Genomic DNA, 20702 nt, shown 5'->3' on the forward strand with positions numbered 1-20702 from the left:
GAATTAATCGCGTAAAAGGACCTATAATTCGTAATGTCATCAACAATGGAAGCTCGATAAAAATCGGGTCTGGTAATGAAGTGATAAATTTGCAAATGGTTATTGTGGCCTTTCGGAATTCTACAAAGTTTTATCTCTCCATGTAATCAATGTATAAAATAACACGTATGTTTCTCTCTCTTGGCTCGCACCCGCACGCACGCACGCACGCACGCATCCACGACGAAAATAAAGGTCACCCAGCCTTGAAAAATGAAAATGTCCGTAGCGGACATCATTTATTATTATCACCTAAAGTCTGATATAATCGTGCGCTAGTTTCCTTTATTCGGTACGGTTTGCACGTTATCTAAGCGATAGTCAAGTATGATACACGTTACATTCAAAATTATCGTTCTAGGTATATTGACAGTAGACTAATCTAAAAGTGACGTCCTCCTTATACTTCTTTTTCCTCTCTTCTTCCCCCTCGTACGTAAAGTAGCATATAATACGAACGAGTTTATCAGTTACGGCTATTTCACACTCGTAACTCCCAGCGGACTCTTTGTTATCCGGAATTTTTACTCGGTCTGTTTTCAAACGTAAAACACTTGATTGTTCGAAAGAGAGTGATACTTTAACTGTTAAAAACCGTCCAAAGGACGTTCCAATTATCTAATCGAGTTTCTTCAAAGATATTCTGATAAAATTAATTTGTCTGAGTTTGTTCCATTTTTAACAATATTTTTTTGGATTGTATGTGAAAATTTAGTTGCGATGAACGTTGTATTCATTTATTTCAATCATATTCCGGACACGCAAAAGTCCGCCGAGTTCCGGTTGCACTTGCGAACGCGAGAAAAATAAATATATCGCAATAAAATAATCGATGGCAAAAACATTTCTCAATTCGCAAACAAGTTCCTCTTGTCTGCGAATTGAGAAATCGTGATTGCGGAGGGTCGAAGAAAGAGGCAGAAATAGAGGTAGAGCGTGATAATGCTTGAGGATGACTTTTAACTTACATTAAAGTAACATAGCATTACAGAAGTAGGATCACTGCGCCCAGTCGCGGAACAATCACCAGTGATTGTTTAAGAAAAATATAAATATAATAAAACTTTAAGATAATAAATTGCAAATTAATATTTTATTTTTAGATCTAATTTTCATACAGACTTGATTGAAATATCCTTCTTTTAATTAAAAATGTAATTATGTTTAGTTTTTATCCGTTTATTGATTGACGCAGTGACCCTACATCTCTTCGCGCGTACATCGTCGTCTTACGCGATACAGAGTGATCGAATTAAACGATTCGAATGGAGGCAGGGGGTTAAAAAGAAGACGTCGGTATTCAGCATTCCCGTAAAACTAACAGTAGAAAGTGCACCCGACACAGGGTGTAGTCGTAGCGATGGCATTCTATTCAACACAGCACGATTCCTTTCCACGTTATTTCCACGTTAACGACGAACGGATATCATGAGTATCTTGTCTCTTCCTTTCTTCTTTTTTTTTACAATTATCAAAATGTCTCCTCATGTCTCCTGGGGAAGAGGTGAATAAAGTTAAGCCCACACGTGTGTCGTCGTATACGCGCGATAAACGCGCCGATTAGCTTAGAAAATTGCAAACTCCTCTTCGAAGGCTCCTTAGTCTTCCTTACGTTACGAGAGGCCGTTTAATCCTAATTTACACATTTCGTCGTTCAGCAGGTAACGATATCCACAGTACTCGGTATCAGAATATCGCCTTTACAATCGTTTACGCTTATTCGTACGACATATGAAGAACAGATAATTTATTAGGAACGTGTTTTATTATAAAAAAATCACTACTATAACTATCGTTATAGATAGGTATATATGTATCGTAAATTAATCCAGCGAGGCGTGACACAAATCAATCCGCACGTGGTGTGACCTCTTTCATTCGTACATGATGAATGCGCCGAGAAATGATCGTTAATTACATCGAGACGGGTATATAGGACAGTAAGATGCTACAATTAAAAAAATAGTACACTTCGGCAAATGGAAATATACAAATTCGGACGCGGACGCGTGTTACAACGCTCTACTCTGCGTAAATATAAAATTACAGTAAGCGCAAAACGGTTTGACGTTCTCAGGCCTTTCAAGAGAGTTCCACGCTGGAAGGGTGTGTGTCTGAAAGGGATTAATTCGGAAGGATCCTTACGAGATATCATTCAGGGAACGCAAGTCACGTTGTCGTAGAAACGATACGGCTTTTGTAATCGCCATTCCGAAACCTCGACCCTTAACAATGCAAAAGTATAGTCGCTCTTCAGCGAATCGCTCGTTAATTCGACATGCTCGATGACTCTTGGAATTACGTTCGATACGGTTGCACGAGAATAGCGAAGAAATAACGGATGAAAAAATATATCCGGGACCTCTCGGGCAATTGGGTTTCTTCTCGTTTCACAGGCGTATGTACAACGAAATCGCGAAATCTCGGCAAATCAGACAGTACACTGAGATTAAGGAAGACGCTTCCCGACGATTTTGATTCAAACGGAAGCTCTACGAGTTCCTCGTCTACGAAATATTAGTATTCGGAGCATGGAATTGCTGCGGGAAGACACACCGCTTAAAATCGCATAATTGCAAGCATAACTCTACCGCGCCGCGATTGCAATCTGAATGCACGTGATTAAATTAGAAGCTATTGCAAAAATAGATCTGCAAAAGATATTTAACGTGATAATAACGAAATAATAATAGTTCTGATATATATAGCGCCGTATCTGCTCTGCAGCAATTCTCGACAAGTTACTTAAAATTACTATGAGCCGCGTAATTAACTCGTAATTACATTCATACACTTCGTTTTCAGTTATTTTCCACAGTTTCTTCTCGACTTCTTAATTAGTTTTTTTGACGCATGTATAAGTGTATAAAAGTATCTTCGAAAAAGGATTTTCGTCTGCGCGCTCGTCAACGCAAGTATTCGCTCACAGTGTTTTTGAACAGTTCTAAGAGTATTTGTCTTAACTTTTGATGAAGACGCTTATTTAAGCCGTGTAAATTTGACCGTCTGATCACAGTTTCGATAGAGTTAGCGATGTAATCAAAATAGAGACTTTTCTCTCCAAAAAAATAGGTTTCGCGTGAATATTAATTGAAGACGCATCGCGTCGAGAACATCGTTCACATTGTCGTTACAAATCGCGTCGTGATTCCTATTAATCTTGTATATTTTCTTTTACATTGTTATTCCGCGACAGATTATTTCACGATTAGAGCCCTCCTATTCGATTTTGAAATATTTTTAATTGTAGCCTTCACAATCTTAATCTGTCCACGGGTAAACATCACATGTACATATGCATGCACATGCATATATACATATAAGCACACACACATAAATCATGATACGAGAGTCGCATGTCTGCTTTCTGTGCAAAAAAAAAAAAAAAATTCCTGTTTATTCACACATAATATAACAGATTTTTAATTGATCATTATTTCTTGAAACATTGTGGAATATCTTTGTCAAGACGTATGACCATGTCAAATGTAGATATATATGTATCGTCAATTAATCCAGTGAAGCGTGACATGAATCAATCCGTAGTGTATGTACATGATGAATGTATCGAGAAATCATTAATTATATCGAATCAAGTATCTAGGACAAAATACTATAATTAAAAAAATACACTTCAATAAAACGTATTATTTTATGAGTGTATATAAAATGAAATCTCAGAAAATCAGAGAATACATTGGAATTAAGAAAAATACTTCCAAACTATTCTGATTTAAATGAGTTTTCCTTAATTATGAGATTATCCTTAATCAATCTACTCTCTGATTTGCTATATTCAATTTGTCTTATATATCCGATTTGACGTAATTAATTATCACTTTTCGACGGATTTTTCATGTAAGAATTAAGAAGACAACGCGTGCGAATTAATTTGTGTCCCTCTAGCACATTGCGATTAATTTACGATACCTATATATGTAAATATGTATTTATCTATAAGTACATATATAGGACAATAAAGGCTACAATTAAAAAAATTGTACATCTCGGCTAATGAAAATGTACAAATTCGAATGCGGATGTGAGTTATGACGCCCTTTTTACGTAAATACAAAACAGTTTAATGTTATCAAGCCTTGAGAATTCACATTGATAGGATCAGTGTGTCTGGAGTTACTTCGACGATTCAAACGTAACATTTTTCTAGGAATGCACATGCAACCTTCCAGCGTGAAATTCTTAAAAGCTTGACGACGAAAACTTTTGCATTTATTGTAATTTTATATTTACGCAGAGTAGAGTGTTATGACGCACGTCCACGTCCGAATTTGTACATTTTTATTTGCCATTTATATAAAACTGTCCTTTCGTACATAAATGTTCAATTACAGTAAAAACTCCTATAATAAAACTGTGGTAAAATAAGCTTCGTAATCGTGTAATTACATTAGTGTGCTACATATATAACTTGCCAAGTATATTTTGTACCTGAGGGAGAGTCCGCAAAATTCATTTGAAAGAGAATAGCGGAAGATTGATAAGACGAAATAACATAAAATATGACATTCATATGTCAATTGCTATAAAATAATTTTGCTTGAGAAAGAGAAATTTAACTTTTAAAATCATCGCAAACAATGAACAACAATAATTTCCTTCGCTGATCGAATTGGATAATAAAATCACGGAGATTTGAAGTATTTCGAAAAAAATTATCCTTGCGCTTAGTTAAATGGCTAAGCGTGTATTGTACGACAATACTGCATATTTCTTCTAATCTTACAAGTACATACATGATTGTAAATGTACCAGAATCAATTATTGTCACTCTTCTGTGTTACTGTTTTCAAATTGTTTGCGGAAAGAACGTGTGCGCAACGAACGAACGAGCAACAAATTCTCCAAATTTCAATAGCAAATATGAATTTTTGCTGTCAAAATTTTTGGGAGATTGTACGAAGTACCGAATGTGTCACAATGTTTCATCAAGATGATTCAACGTTAGCGTCTAACTCAATTTACTCGACTTATTTAGAATTATTTTACGTTGAAAATTTGATTTCGTGCTCGTTGTTCGGTGAGTACTATCCTGAAAAGAAGCGTGACAATTGTAACAATACTATCTGCAGTGAAACGATCGAATTATCTGCACTTACTCTAGCAAATATACAGAATACTGAGGTATTATATTCCCATTTCGTTGAAACTATCTATCGGGATAGGTTCTCTCTAAATATAAACATTAAAAGAAAAAAAAAGAAACGTCGCTCCTGTGCAAAATGTACCAAAAGTGTTAGGATCAAAGATTACCTTTATTCTGTTTTACATCTCGGTGATCATAATCAAAATGGAAGATAGGCTTGTGCATCAACTTAAAACAAAATTTGTTTTCTTTTTTCTTCGCAATACAAGAAGAGAGAACAGAATATAACCGTTTTGTGGTAAAACATACGATGCTGCGTTATATGTGCCGACTATGAGTCATATTTTATAACTTAGGTGTATCTAATCTGTGACTCCCGACAATTTAGTTTCGAGCACATATATCATCACCACAGTTTCTTCGTCTTTGACCGTATTTATTAGAGCTTATCTAAGCTATTATGTGTAGCAACATTATTTCACTGTCCTTCCTACAATTCGCAAAAGTTACAAGCACGGCAAAGTTGCGACACGCGAAGTGGTGATAAATGAACTGTAAAATGAATTGCTCGTGAGTCACGATTTAGACATCTCTAGTTCTAATCCCGAAAAACCGAAAACGAGAATAGGAAATTCAGCATAAAAAGTTTCTAGTCTAATCGAAAAAATACTGTAACAGGTATTACTATCATATAAAAGTAAAATTATGTAATCGCATTACCTTTATTTTACAAGTTAATTAGTAAAACAAAGAAATATCCCCTATTCTCTGGATTCCGTACGAAAATCGAATGGTAAATTTATTAGCAATCACGTGGACTGTCTCGTGATATTCTCCGTGAAAATGTAATGGACCAATTTCATATAAAAAAAAGAATTATCTAGGACACCCTCAAGCCGTTTCAATCTATCCCCTTTCACAAGTCACATTATAAAATCTTTTAAAATTATATAAACTATAGAGAGGGTGCGCGTTTGATAATAACTCAATGACGAGTTTGCAACAAATAAAAATGCAAAAAATAATAGTATAAGAAAATGTTTGCGTTTAAAGCAGAGATGATTGCAAGAGCACTCTCGGAAAGGTATCCAAATAGTTTCGAAAAATGAGATACTGTAAAGCACACAAATCAGCAATCATGAATGTATGGAGCTATCAATATACAATCTACTCGTTTGGTGATGATTGATACTTAAAAATAGCGACGGTGCGGGATCGCTTTAACAAGTGGGGATATAAAAATTAATGTATATATAATATATATATTTATATGTATATAATCTAGCTCAGCTACTTGTTACAAACTAGCAACTATTTATCATCAGTTATATTATATATTCATATAGTTCGCGGCCTCTTAAAATTATAAAACGATTTAGTTTAGTTTGCCCGTCAATATTCACTATTATTATTGCAGCCCCAACGAATTATATATGCCGCACTACTTTCTCCTTCACCGCTCACCATGATCGTTGTTGTCATCTCAGCGATGCTTTCTGATCTCGAATGACTGGACGGAAGAGGGCTCGCACAGATCGCGATGTCGTTCCGTTCCACGCTATCCGCAAGTACAAAATTTTCCGAGAGAGGGGGGGGGGGCATCATACAAAAAATCTCGTTGACTATGTGCTCACTCGCGCGTTCATTTGTCACATAAATAATTTATGCGGTCAAGAAATTAAATAGATAGTTTAAATCTTATAGTCATATAAATTTTAAACATTGACGCACGCACTCTATCCTCATGCTGATATCGAGAAGAATTGGAAGGGCCGAGGTTTGGGCATTTCTCAAACGTATATTTTAAATTTGCTAAAAAGAAAAAAAAAGAGAAAAAAAAATACTCGATACCTTATACTTGCGCCTTTCATTACCGAAACACACACCGCCGCAATCCTCCGTTATTACAATCATTCGAAAGTACACTTTGTCATCGGGCGTAATCGCAAAATTTGTCTGAACTATTGCACAATGCCATTCATGAAATCATGAAGTACTGGCAAGACGTCTAGCAATTTTGTTCTCGTGGACAAATTAACGATTATTACACATATGTAAGAAAGAATGATTACAATTACATTTTTCCGTTTTATTTTTAGAAAACTAATATATACGAAATGTATGCCGCGATATACGATTCAATTATTCTTCCACCTTTTCGAATGGCAAAATATAAAGGTAGACGTATTTCTCTATTACTTCACAAAAAGACTTCGTTGATCTTGGCGGTTTAGAAATTGTCCAATTGTATATTACGAATTAAACTTCCGAGAATACATTCCACGAAATTTCTCACTCGCGCAATATCGCGCAGAGTCTTTCGGTCCATATTTTTTTCTTTTTTTTCTTTTCTTTTTTTGGAAATCTTTATCAATATCTAAATCCAATCTCTATCGATATAATCACCAAATGTTCTTCCACAGAATCCGAGTGGCCGCACACACACACACACACAAAAGAGATGCGCCGTTCAGTCACTCATGCGGGATTCACTTCTACTCTTTTTTTAAAGTAAAATCCGTTTCTTTCATATCATATGGATTTTGCTGTTCTCAAGATTAATATTAAAAAAAAAGGTTAAAAAGTTAACCTCTTTACCAGCTCCTGAAAGGTATTCTCTAGCTGAATCATTTAGGCTCTGGGAAGGCCACCTGACACTTGTAGACTTCGTCGAGTATAACTTGGCCTTGCCCTTGGCTAACGGTGACAGGAGTGGTCGCATTCACAACCACGACCTGGCCTTGCTGCGCCTGTTGCGGCTGTTGTTGCTGCTGCGATTGCTGCTGCTGACTACTCGCGTTGGCCTGCTGCGCGTTCGCCGTGTTGTTCGTATTTGGGTTTCGCGCCGTTTGGCCATATTTCTCGTGGATCGCACGGTGACGCTTCAGCGCGAAACGATCGGAAAAGCCGATCTCGCATATATCGCACCTTAAAAGACAAAAAGAAATTTTATATACGCAGAAACATACATACGTTTCGAGAATCTTTGATCTCTGAGTATTAAAATTACCTGTGCGGTTTTTCACCGGTATGAACTTTCGCGTGATTTTTGAGATGTGTAGCTTGATTGAAGGCAGAACCACAAATATTACACCTGTACGGTTTCTCGCCGGTGTGAATTCTTCTATGATTCCAGAGCGTCGAGTGTCTAGCGAATGTCTTTTCGCAAACCTCACACTGATAAGGTCGCTCGCCGGAATGAATTCGTTCGTGATTCTTCAAATGCGGACTTTGGGAAAACTGCATGCCGCATACGTTGCACTTAAATGGTTTCTCACCTGTATGAACTCTTCCATGATTCTTCAGATACGCGGCTAACGAGGAAAAAATACAAATTTGTGTTAGAAAATAAAGCTTGTACAATGTTTAATACGCCACATTAATCTTAGATAATTTATTCATCATGCCATATGACCTACAATATTCTTTTTTACATTTATTTGAAGTGAAGTAAAATGTGTTTCACGATTAAAAACAAAAATGAAGAATGTCTATAATATATCAATTTTATATCATATATCATTATTACGGATCATTAGGACGGATATTAGTAATTATTTTATAATTCAGTTTTTTTTATCTAGCCAAAATATCAAAACGACCTAAATAGAAAATTAAACGTAAGTTTGCCAGGAAATCATGTGGCAATGTGTTAATTGATCAGTAGAGATACGTAGAGATAACCATATATCATTATCTTATGTCTTGTATAATTTAATTGTTTACTTACCTTTTGCAAAAGCTAATCCACAAACTTCACATTTGAATGGTTTGTCTCCCGAATGAAGTCTTTTATGGGACCAGAGTGAAGAATATCGAGAGAATGTACCGTCGCAAACATTACAATGAAACGGTTTTTCCGCTTGATTTTGACTGTTTTGCTTGCCACCTGAAATTGAAAGCATAAACAAGGCTTTAGTTTTCCTCAAAGGGCCAGTTCTACAAAAGTGATAAGCTCGAAATTGTTTCGAGAGAAATGTACGAATCTATGTGATACGAGTTTGACTCATGATATGAAAATGTTTACTATCTTTGTTTTTATATCCAAAAAAGGATACATGGAGTATGAAATCACAAAATGAACGATAATGATTAAATGTAATTAAATTATTGTATGAAACAATCTGATCATGCAGGTTGTTAAAAGTTAGTGCACTAAGAAAATCTGAATGCCACAAGCAATATGAAACTTTGCGGTTTTGTTTCTTTATCGCGCAATTTATTCTAGAAAAAGTGATTAAATCATCTCCAATGAACTATACATCGCGAAATAAAGTGAAAGAATTGTATAAACAGCTGAACGGAAATTTAACAAGAGTTTTGTCTTATGTACAGAAAATATTGAAAGTCTGGCAATTGAATTTATAAAACTGTCCCTTAGGGGAGATTTCTATTCTGTGCCATTGTTCTTAAATTTAGATGTCGACAGTTCTACCAAAAAGAAAAAGAAAAATAATAGCAAAACAAAATAATCACAGTCACTTTATAAAAGTTAAAGATAGCAAGAATATTAAATAATAGAATAAACAAAATAAATAGGAACAAGATAGGAACAGAACTGTATATTTCATCTACAAAAATACATGCAAGCAAAAATAAATTAGATAAAAACAATATCAAACTCGATGTTTAAAGATATCGATTTAAATTGACTAATAAACATTTAATATATTTATTGAATCTACTCAAAATCTTGTTTAATTAAATTTTTAATAAATACATTAGAGAAAGTTTACTGATTTAAATTGATTTTTTTTTATGTCAAGAGAGCTATAAAATTATGTGTTTGATAAAGTTATAATTCTAATATACTTCTTTATAATGAAATTCAATATTTTATATAAATGATAAGTACAGGCGCGCTGTTGATTGAAGCATCAATATAATTGTGTAAGTATCAAATTTATCGCGAGAATTAAAATTTGAACTGTCACCATCCAAGGCAGACACGATATTACTCAGACATACTAATCGCAAAACAGATTTCATACTCTGTGTTGACGATAATTATATCCGACTTACTTCCTATGACGATGCGGCCTGTAGCCTTGCAGCCGCCACACTTTGCGAGGGAACTGATTCCGGAATCTAGTTTTTCGTCGTGTTTACCTACCATATATCACCCGATGTACGATCATGATAGCAATGAAAGGTATGAAGGAAAAGGAATGACCACATGAATAAAATGTTGCTGATAGAGATACGAAAAGCATCGCGTATGCAGTCCCTTATAATGCGACGTTTATATTAACATAAAAATTGAAACGTAAACTCGGTATTTCAAAATTTGCTTTATCAGCAACATCTTTCAGCTTATCAATGTATTAAGTGACATCCAATCAGCAACATCCAAGAGCTACTAAATGATGCTTACCAATAAAAATAATCCCCGTGCCGTTGCATTTATGACATTTGGTGACACTGGTGACACCCCTTCGTTTCACAGGATGATGACCAGGTTTGATAGCTACACAGATGAAAAAATGCATATCTCTATTTTGTTGAATTTCATATATCCCGCTGTTGACGATATCACGGTAAGATAATTTATGCTACAGTTAAAGCAAAATCTACAAATAATAATAAAATAAATATCTTACATCAATTTAAACTTAATAATGAATTATCATTATAAAAATTATTATCTTGAATTTTATATAAGAGAGTTATAGCATCTGGTTCTTTATGTAGAATATGTAAATTTTAATAAAAATTAGAAGCTTTTGGTACTGCAAGATAGTTGCTTTTTTGTATTATTAACATGAAATTAATGATGTCACTGTGAAATGAACACTGACTACAGCTGAAATTATAATTGTTATAGACGTACTCTTTTTAACTTTAGTTGGATGATGTTCGCATGGATCCTCACTGCCACAATCTTCACAAATTTGCACCTTAGGTTTCTGATGCATGTTTGTTTTGTGACTTTTTAATTCTCCCGGTAATGCAAAACACGCTCCACAAACGTCACAAGTATACGGTCTATCCGGCGTGGTGGCGACAGTCACTGTTGTTGGTGTTTGAACCACAATCTGCTGCGGCTGTTGTTGTAAGTTGCTGGGCGTCGAGGTATGAATCCGCTTGTGATGCTGCAGTAGACTCATGTGACCGAAGACCAGCCCACAAATCTCACACTTGAAAGTTGCATTAGCGGCGGCAATGCTCATCTGATTCAGCAACGTATTATAACCGACAGGTTGAACATCGAAACGGTAACAACCTTTGTCGTCGGTGATTGCACTGATTGTGCTCACCGCGTTTGTCTGAACCTTCTGCAACATGTTGACGTTGTAGTAGAAGGAAGAAGGGAACTCGGCAGTCGTCGTCTGTTGCTGCTGCTGAGACTTGTCCTCCTTCTTGTCGGATGTGACATACATCTGCTGGGTCTGCTGCTGCTGCTGCTGTGACTGTTGACCCTGCGCAGCAGCTTGTTGCTGCTGAATCTGCTGCGGATCAAACATTGCTGTTTGCTGCTGCAGAAAAATATCATTTGATATAATTAAAGAAAAGAAACTTGGATCTTCTTTTTTTTACAAGTATTATACAAAGAAATGACTAATACAAACCTGTCTCTGATCTCCGTAACTCGAATTGCTCTGTTCCGTCTGGGTAAAACTATTGGTTTGTTCCGTTTGAGTAAACATGGAACACTTCAATGGCTGCTCGATCGGTTGACTCTGTTGATCAGAAAGGTTCATCAGATGCTCCGATTTTAAATCTACTAGTTGAGAAATTATATATATTGTGACAAGTATCTAAATATCTTAAACACGAGTCACACAACATCGTGAATACTTGAAATAACATTGGTCTGCACTTGGGCTTTGTTCACTAGCATACACGCTCCCTCGCTTGCCTCACGCGCGACGCATACCTGCTGTATTTGATCAGGACGGGTTGTGTTCAACCACACCACGTTGTTGCCATTTGATTCTAGGGCCATTGATGTATTGCCTTTGACCCTGCACAATCAATAGGCGGTCGTTATAAACTGTCGGCGGTTAAGCGAGAACGTGCGAGGTATGCGAGAAGGCAAGAGATCGATTCGACTTAACGGCGATGAAGACGATAACGAGAAGAGGAATATCCCGGCCGGAAGCATGGCAAAGGTGGTGAATGGGAACGCGGTTTCGGATTTAGGCGCGTCGGACACAGCAGGGGGGAAAAAAGCGCGATCGGGCAGCATCGTTGAGCGGTTTCGCGCTCGCGTGCGCGCGCGCGCCAAGAGAAAGACGAGAGCGACGAGAGAGCGTAATAAACATACTCACGTGTAATAGTCCGACGAGCCGCGGGGTTAATAGTCCGGCTGCCGTGCGGTAACCGACGATCCTCTAGTTGCCATGACGGCAGCGGCGGCGGCGGCGGCGGTGGCGGCGCGAACTGCCGCGCGGCGGGCACCACGAAGAAGACCACGACGACCTCGCGCGCTTCGTCGAGTTCGCGCGGGCGTGCACGTCGCCGTCGTAACACACGACGCGGCTCACGTTCAGCATCTACGAGGGGGAGAGCGATCGGGGGGAACGGTGTTGCGTGCCCCGCGCGCGCGACACGATGCTCTTATCGCGCCGTTCGAGCCGCGCGAGAAATCAATGGCGTTCGATTTCGTTGAGCGCTTCGATGGACGACGCTTCCCTCGCGCGGTGGTGGTGGTGGTGGTGGCGGCGGCGGCGGCGGCGATTTCCAAAGCTGGACCGCGTCATCCAAACTCGCGACTGCTCGTGGTGCGTTCGCTCGTCCGCTACTCGCGTGCTGCCTCAACTCCGGTACTCCGGTTCTGTACTCTCCGTGTACTTCACCTATTCCATCCGGCTCGTCTCGATTCGGCTCGGCTCGGGTCCGCTTGGCTTGGCTTGGTTCGCTTCGGCACAGCTCAGCTCAGCTCAACTCAGCTCAGCTCAGCTCAGCTCGGCTCGACTCGGCTTGGCTTGGCTTGGCTTGGCGCTTGGCTCGTCGTCCGACCACGCGCGCTCGTACACGCTTCAGCACGCGGTTCGAGCGCGCGCGAACGATCACCCGCTCGTTGGATCACACGCTTGTCAACGTCGGCCCGCGCAAATCATGGTCGGCTGCGTAGAGCGGCGCGGTGGCGGTTGCGGCGATTGTGGGTACGAAACGCGCGGCGGCCGCCGTCGCCGCTCCTTCCTCCTCGCGTACGTCGTTTCCTCTTTGTCGCTCCCTCTCACCCGCTCGACCGCCCGCCCGCCCGCTCGCTCGCTCGTTCGCTCGCTCACTCACTCGCTCGCTCGTACTCCGTCCGCGCCTCGATCGGCGGCGGCGGCGATGACGTAAAACCGTCGAACGTGCCGTTTTGCGACTAGACGCGACTCGCGGCGTTATCCGTTGTACGGGCTAGGCCGGGATGCGATATGGCGTACCGTGCGACGCGCTAACGAGAGCCCGCGGTGGCCATTACGCGCGACGAGGACAACAATGGGCGACACGGAACGCGCGCTGGGTGCCTCCCCTCCCCCGCTTCTCAAACCCCTGCGCCCCCCCTCCATCGTCGTCACCGGCGGCGGCGGCGGCCTCTCTTTCCGACGCGTTTGCGGCCGCCTGCCGTCGACGCAGCCATTCGTACACGTCAAGGTCAACTGCGCGACGACGCATGCGCGCAGCGATGTGCGTGCTGAGAGCGGTACCCGGCGGGATGCTGCGTTCACGGAGCGTCTTTCTCCTTCCTCTCTTATCGGCCCGGCTCGATCCACGTCCTTCCCCCCCTCCCCCTCTCTTCCGGCCGTGACGCACGCGCTTTGACGACTCGCAATCTTTCTCCATCTTTCTCGCATCATCACTAGGACAAGCGAGAGAGAGAGAAGGAACGAACTTTGGTGTGGTACTGCGACCCTTTATATCGGATCAGATGTTCAATTTGAAGATCCGAGGAAAGAACAGAGAGGTGAACAAAAACTCTGCGGAAACCGCGGATGACAAAAAAGAGACTTATCTTTATCTCCGTTGATACTGTGTGAAATATTGAATCTGCTTCCTTCAATTTGACTTTTTTTTTTTTACTCGTTATCTCTCGTCTTTTTTTTCTTCGAGACGCAAGTACGCGCGAATATTTCGATTTAAATAAGTTTGTCCGATCGGATAATGAATGAATTTCGCATACGTTCTCTCAAGTGAATCGTTTAATTAGATTTCTTTGTGTATTAATGATTGCCGGCACTGGGATTCACGTGACCATATTTTAGAAATGTAGTTGTAAGTAATTGCAAGGTTCCTCAACAGATGACGCCACGCTTCCATTTGCTTGTTTCTGTTTCTATTTTATTTTATATTTTTATATATTATACATACAATAATAGAGTTTATAGCAGGGTGCATAAAATATAAACAATCTGCATTACACGTGTATACAATGCAATTATGATTTTTACATGTTATTTGTAAACAATTCATGGATTATGAAAGATTTAAATATCGAAAATATTGAAAGTTATATTCCGTTTTTTTTTTATTTCTAATATCATAAATTTTTATTTTGTCAAAACAAAAGTCAGATATATTACAATTTTATAACTTGATTAATTTTTTCTTGTATTATCCAAGTTATACAATTTATATTGCCTGTAAATTATTGTATAAATTAATTGGATAACACAAAAAATTAATCAAGTTATACAATTGTAATATATTTAATTTTAGTTTTGATACACGACTTTTTTGTCTACATGAAAAAGATTCGTGTAAGAGTAACGTAAACAATAGATAATTCATAAATGTAATTTTGAAATTTACGGCATTTTGATTTACAATTATATTGAAATCGAATTATTTTTCTAATATTTTTAATACTGAGAAAAATAATAATCATCAGTAAAAGATCTTCAAAGATCCTTTCATGTCTGTTTCGCGCAAATAATTAAACGACACGTTAGTCTCTCGAAAAATAATTTGAATTTTTCATGATCGAAATGACGATAAATTTTAGAAAATTCGTAACGTGAATTTCCTTCGTATCTTATTATCCTCATTATAGTAGAAATAAATTGTAGTTGCGAGTGAAATTACTCGATCCTAAAAAACTTTGCTACCATTTGGCTCTTGAGACGTAATCGTGCCACGCCACAAAACTTGCGTTATTTTTGTCGCGAAAGCAACGACATTACTTTTTCTTTTTTGCCAATGTTGCTTCTGAAAGGCCCGACTATTTCTTGTGTATCTTTTGTAATTTATTTCTTTCTTTTTCAAATTTCGGAGATAAATCTTCAAGAGTCGAAACATTCGTTCATATAATCGTCTAGCAGTTGTTCTCTGCGTGAATTCTGGGATAAATATATTAAATTTGCGTGAAAAACAGACACTTATAAATAGATTTGACGTTTTTGATGGTCGGCACGATCGGAGGCGTACTTTTTGAGTCACCCATTATTTCGAGAATTAAGCCTTCGTGCTCATATATCACCAAGTCAAAAGAAAAGATCCGGAAATAAATAAATTATGTAGAATTTTTATTATACATGTTTTGCAATTGTTTTGTCCAAAGAAAAATAGCTTATTTATTTATAGTTAAATTAAACATTTCTTAATTAAAATATTTATGTAAATAAAATAAAGAAGTAATTTTTTCTTACAATTTTAGAAAATATTTACTGTTAGATTATTTTTATATTCAAAATTTTTTAATCAGATCTCAATCAGATTTTTTAATCTAAGAAAACAATTTAATTAAGTTTAATAATATTATTAGCTTATCTGTAAAATCATTATTTAAATATACAAAATGTAAAAATACAAAATTATATATTTAAGATAATATGTCAATTTACTTAAAAGTAAATATTTTTATTTAAACGAAACAACCAAACTTCCATCAAAATATATGGTTTTAAGAAAATTATATATTTTTTTCATTAAAAAAATTTTTTCTCTCAATGTACATTAAAATTCTAAAATACATATTGTATATGTGATTATTAATAATTGTGCATTATCACAAACATGTTGAAACGTCGTATAAAGCATTAATAAGCAGAAATAATAAAATAAGCGATGGCAAGACATGTACGAGTTTGACTGTCCGACTATAATTTCGTATTTCTACTGCCAATAAAGCGAAGATACGCAGCGAATGCACACTCTTGAATATTTTTCACGTCTGCTGACAGTCGCAATCGTGTATGAGACTTTTGTATGCTGTGAACATTTTTTTACTCGTGTATTTATTCTCGTTTCTCGTTCAAGTTTTCAATATCATACAGGAAGGCATAATGGCAAACAGAAAATTCTTATAATGCTTTCAAATGACATTATACAAAAAAAATTTAATTTTATTCATTTCTTTGTCATTCTTATTCATTCTTATTTATTCTAATCCTATTTTATTTTATTCCTTATATATTTCATTTTATTTCACGCAATAAAGTAGAATAATGTTGTAGCGTATCGCATGTGTAACAGTATAGGCTGATTATGATTATTTGCGTATTACTAGAAATTATTTCACAGGATGTCTGTTTTTACTACATTATTTTTTAGCGGCATTTGGTGTTTTATGTAACATCTTGCATAATACAGATAGTATATTCCATGTCGAATGCTACCAAAAAAAGAAACATTTTTTTCCGAACTATAAGTAATACTTAATTTAGATTTAAGTTAACGAAACATGAATGATATAATATCATAATTTACATAGATAAGTTAGCATGGTCACCACGTGTAGCTAAATAAATTTCATAATTACGTAAATGTTTAGCGCAATTAGTGACGTTTGTATTTGAAGTGAGCATGCGTTTTTTTGGAACGTTTGACACATTTGCACGAATGTAGCGATAACGTTTCCCAGTCATGTAATATTTCGCAAATTCAAATCCCCGTTTTGTTCGAACGATTTTTTCAATGGAACGAAATTTTCTGACGAATTTGTTTTCCTTCAGAGATGTCGGAAATGAAAGCTGAAAACACTAGTGGAAACCTAATACGCGTTCGAGAGAACTTTATAAACCGATAAAGAAAATATATTCGTATTTGTGTTGTGACTTACGAGAAAGTAATAAGTTAAAAAATAAAAAATAAACAGAATAAATGAAAAAAGTAAAATGAATATAATAGATGAAAAAAATAAAACAATAAGTAGTATAACAAAAAATATATTTCCATCGCACGCGTATAAGGTCCACAATATGTAGATATCAAGTCACATCAACTTAATGTTAATAAAAATTAAATTCTTTTTCAAATAAAAAATCTTAAAAATAATGGTGTATTGTAAAAAAATTGTAAAAAAATATTAGCCCTTGTTCAAAGATTGAAGCAGGATATTTGGCGAATATTCATTTTTATATGAAGCTTTCGAGAAGTTAATAGAAATGTGCACCGAGGTATATACGTATGAAAAATCTGTTGCAAAATGCATTCGTTGAATCTTGTATTTTTTCAATCGGCTGCATCTATTATTACGATTGAGAGTGCCATAATATTTTTTTGGTTGCGAATGCGTTTAACGAAGAGATTCATATCAATCATTTCCGACGTTTTACGTATTTGCTGTTCCGCAAAGATGTACGTGATGAATGAATTGCCTGCATTGTCTCGACAATTGTTCTTCCATTAAAAAAAAATTCAATTAACGTCATTCACGATCAAGAGAATGCAAAAGTATATCTTGAGTAGCGTGAGTCATTTATTTCTAAGAATAAATATTCATCATTAGCTTTTCTCCCTCTCAACCCTCCTCCCTCTTGCAAAATGGCATCGATCGTCGTAAATTACGATGAGTCAGTTTATCTGATCCGATTTTGTCTCAATTCTCTGGGGAACACGTCCATGTAAGTATATCGTTGGCAAGCGTTTGACTACATCTTCCGGTGACTGTTTCCGCAAATATAAATTATAACGCAAGCTCAATGGCGATTACGGCTCATTTCGAATGGTCGTTTTAAGCATCAGATGATATTGCTAACATTCGCCGTGTTCTTGCATTTGCTGTGGGAATATCGTAATCGATCGACTGTAAGGCCAGATGCAAATTTAATTTACATGGCCAATTTTTCGAAAAAAATCAATGTTTCGTAACTATTGCGTTTATACGTGCAATTTTGAATTTTCCAATTATTACAGTTAAAATCTTACACAAAATTTGGAATTCTTTATTTAATACCTTTTGTATACTATTATATTTTCCTCGTATCTTCCATTTTAATTTAATTAGCGCAATAATAAAATAATATAAAAATATTGTAAAATAAAATGTTTCTCATGCAAGAGGATAATCGCTTTGTGTGATATTGAATAGTTGAAAAATTCAACGTACTTCTGTCACGATACATCTTTGAAATATAAAAATAGCGACCCTTTACAAAAAAATTTATAATACTGAAAAAATGTTACTGATGATTTAAAAGATTAATGAAAATCAACGTGGTTCTTACTAGTATATAACAACTAATTTTATTAGAAAAACATAACATGATATATTTCAAACGATAAAAAATTGTAGTTGACAAATAATCCAATTTTCTTGGAATATTAATAACTGTGTAACAAAATATATATAAAAAAAGTAACTAAAAAAAACGTCAGATAATATATCCTCATTTTTCAGCTAATAAAGGCTGATTTTATGCTCATTAGTAATGTTAATAATTATGTTAATAAATAATAAAGTATTTACTAATGGTTAATAATTAATAAAGTAGTTAATAATCTGACTATTATTTTTTCCATTAACTCTTCATTTACAATTTTTATTAAATAAATTAAATTATGACAATAAACTCTCTAAATTTTAAACTTAATTGAAGTTTAAAGAAGGCTATTGTGAGTAGGGTGATTATTAAGCGCAAATTATATAAAGTAAGATCTAATTAAAAACACAATTTCGTTCGTATGTTTAACTCTTTTTAGAGTACTCATTAGCAATGATAATACTTAGAACTCCATCTTCAGTTTGACATCGACGAATCACTACGAGTTGTCTGATCCAAAGTAGTAATCTCGATTTTATTAGCATGTTACCAGGAGATGAGAACTCTTTTCTCAGTGAGATTCGCTGAAGTTAGGATAGCGTTATAAGTACTGACATTGTTAACGAGGACTACAAAGAGAATCGAAACGCACGAAAAAATTGTATTTTAATAATATTATATCGTAATTTGCGTTTTAATAATCGCGCCAGTATTCTCACTAAGCCTTTTTAAATTTCTTTAAATTTTGTTAATTTTTCTTCGAATAACAAATACATAGCCTAGTTTTTTTTCTATGCAAATACTCCTTGTCGGGAATACTTTCTAATTATGTTAAGTAAATATATAGACGTGCAAAAATAATGTCGCGTATATTAATTTAAAATGCTAACTGCAAGATTGAGAAGAATATTTTTCTCATATACTGGCGAAATATTAGACAGCACAGAAATTCTTGTAAAGTCGCAGTTAAAAGCCAGTTGAAGTAGAAAGCCAGAAATCAATACGACAGTATGAGTGAATTGACAAAACATCTGCAGGATATGAAAGTAGCCTTTTCTCTATTAAAAGATAGGATAAACTCGAGTAAGATGGCCATAGTTTTTCAAAATGCAAAAAACGCATTTTTATTTTTGTTATTTTTAAATAATATTTAACATATCACTTCACTGAATCTCAAAGTTAATAATACTATTGAATTTAAAGAAAAAACACTTATTAGAAATCTAATATTAACAAAATATTATAACATATGCATTGACCAAAATTTTAAGGAAAAGTTGGCCATAGTATTATGGGACAATTGGCTATACACGTTTCATGTTAAAAATGAATGTAATATTTTTTAAAGTGATAAATAAAACTTATAATTTTATATATTTAGTATAAACACGTGTATATATATATATATATATATATATATATATATATATATATATATATAATTATATATGAGTTATAGTTATAATATTGCAATAGTAACATGAAAATGTTAAAATTTGATATTAAAATAATAACATAACAATTATAATTCTTTTAAAGAAAGTAAAAAAACAGATTTCTATAATTTAAAGAAAAACAATGTATGAAAAAACAAAGTGGGCCATCTTAGCCAAATTGTAAGAAAAAGACGATCATGGTGTATTTAAATAAATAGTGAAAATAAAAGCACAAATTATAAGTTATGTTACAATTTAGGTTCCTTTATTATATACGTAACGTTAATTATGATAGCTTAACAGTAATTTATTCGACGTTATAGCAGCTTTTAGAGGACACATGCAAAACTTTGCAGATAGTTAAAAGTAAAAATATTATATAATATTCAGAATAAGATTGTTTCGAATAGTGTACGCATATAAAATACTGTAAATATTGATTATCTTTCAAAATGACTATAAAATGCACTATTTAGCAATTACTGGAGAAATTACATTACTATGGCCATCTTTTCCGTATGGCCATAATACTCCAATTTACCCTACAATTAAATGTCATGTATCTTGCGAATCTTGTTAAAATTAAACGTAACACATTAATATTTTGTTGATAAACTTTTTTACTTAGTAGCAATAACTACAAACTTGAAATTATATCTCCTTCATATATCTAGTTATTCTTTAATCATGTCGATTATTCAGAGATAC

At 35.6% G+C, this 20702-nt stretch overlaps 1 protein-coding gene across 6 annotated transcripts; it reads right to left on the minus strand.

The window, feature by feature from the left end:
* Nucleotides 1-99: 99 nt before the first annotated feature.
* On the minus strand, nt 100-13607 carry LOC105199300 (zinc finger protein 260). Of its 6 annotated transcripts, none has more exons than XM_039459188.1 (9): nt 12415-13607; nt 12021-12108; nt 11713-11823; nt 10974-11616; nt 10518-10610; nt 10166-10252; nt 8874-9032; nt 8154-8457; nt 100-8071 (listed from the first exon to the last, which is right to left on the minus strand). In XM_039459188.1, the coding sequence occupies exons 2-9, from the start codon at nt 12087-12089 to the stop codon at nt 7771-7773; spliced, it is 1767 nt and encodes a 588-aa protein (XP_039315122.1). In that variant the 5' UTR covers nt 12090-12108; nt 12415-13607; the 3' UTR covers nt 100-7770. The 6 variants fall into 6 exon arrangements, with proteins under 6 accessions (XP_039315122.1, XP_039315121.1, XP_025991937.2 ...); XM_039459187.1 differs by having other exon boundaries at nt 10974-11619; nt 12415-13604; XM_026136152.2 differs by lacking the exon at nt 12021-12108.
* Nucleotides 13608-20702: the final 7095 nt, after the last annotated feature.

Source organism: Solenopsis invicta, chromosome 16 (assembly GCF_016802725.1).
Source record: "Solenopsis invicta isolate M01_SB chromosome 16, UNIL_Sinv_3.0, whole genome shotgun sequence".
Lineage (NCBI taxonomy): Eukaryota > Metazoa > Arthropoda > Insecta > Hymenoptera > Formicidae > Solenopsis > Solenopsis invicta.

Coding starts and splice junctions, on each gene's coding strand:
- LOC105199300 (XM_039459187.1), bottom strand. CDS start 12,089: ATGGCCCTAGAATCAAATGGCAACAACGTGGTGTGGTTGAACACAACC. Junction 10,253..10,517: donor CACGGGGATTATTTTTATTG/GTAAGCATCATT, acceptor GATATATGGTAG/GTAAACACGACGAAAAACTA. Junction 8,072..8,153: donor ACCGGTGAAAAACCGCACAG/GTAATTTTAATA, acceptor TTGTCTTTTAAG/GTGCGATATATGCGAGATCG.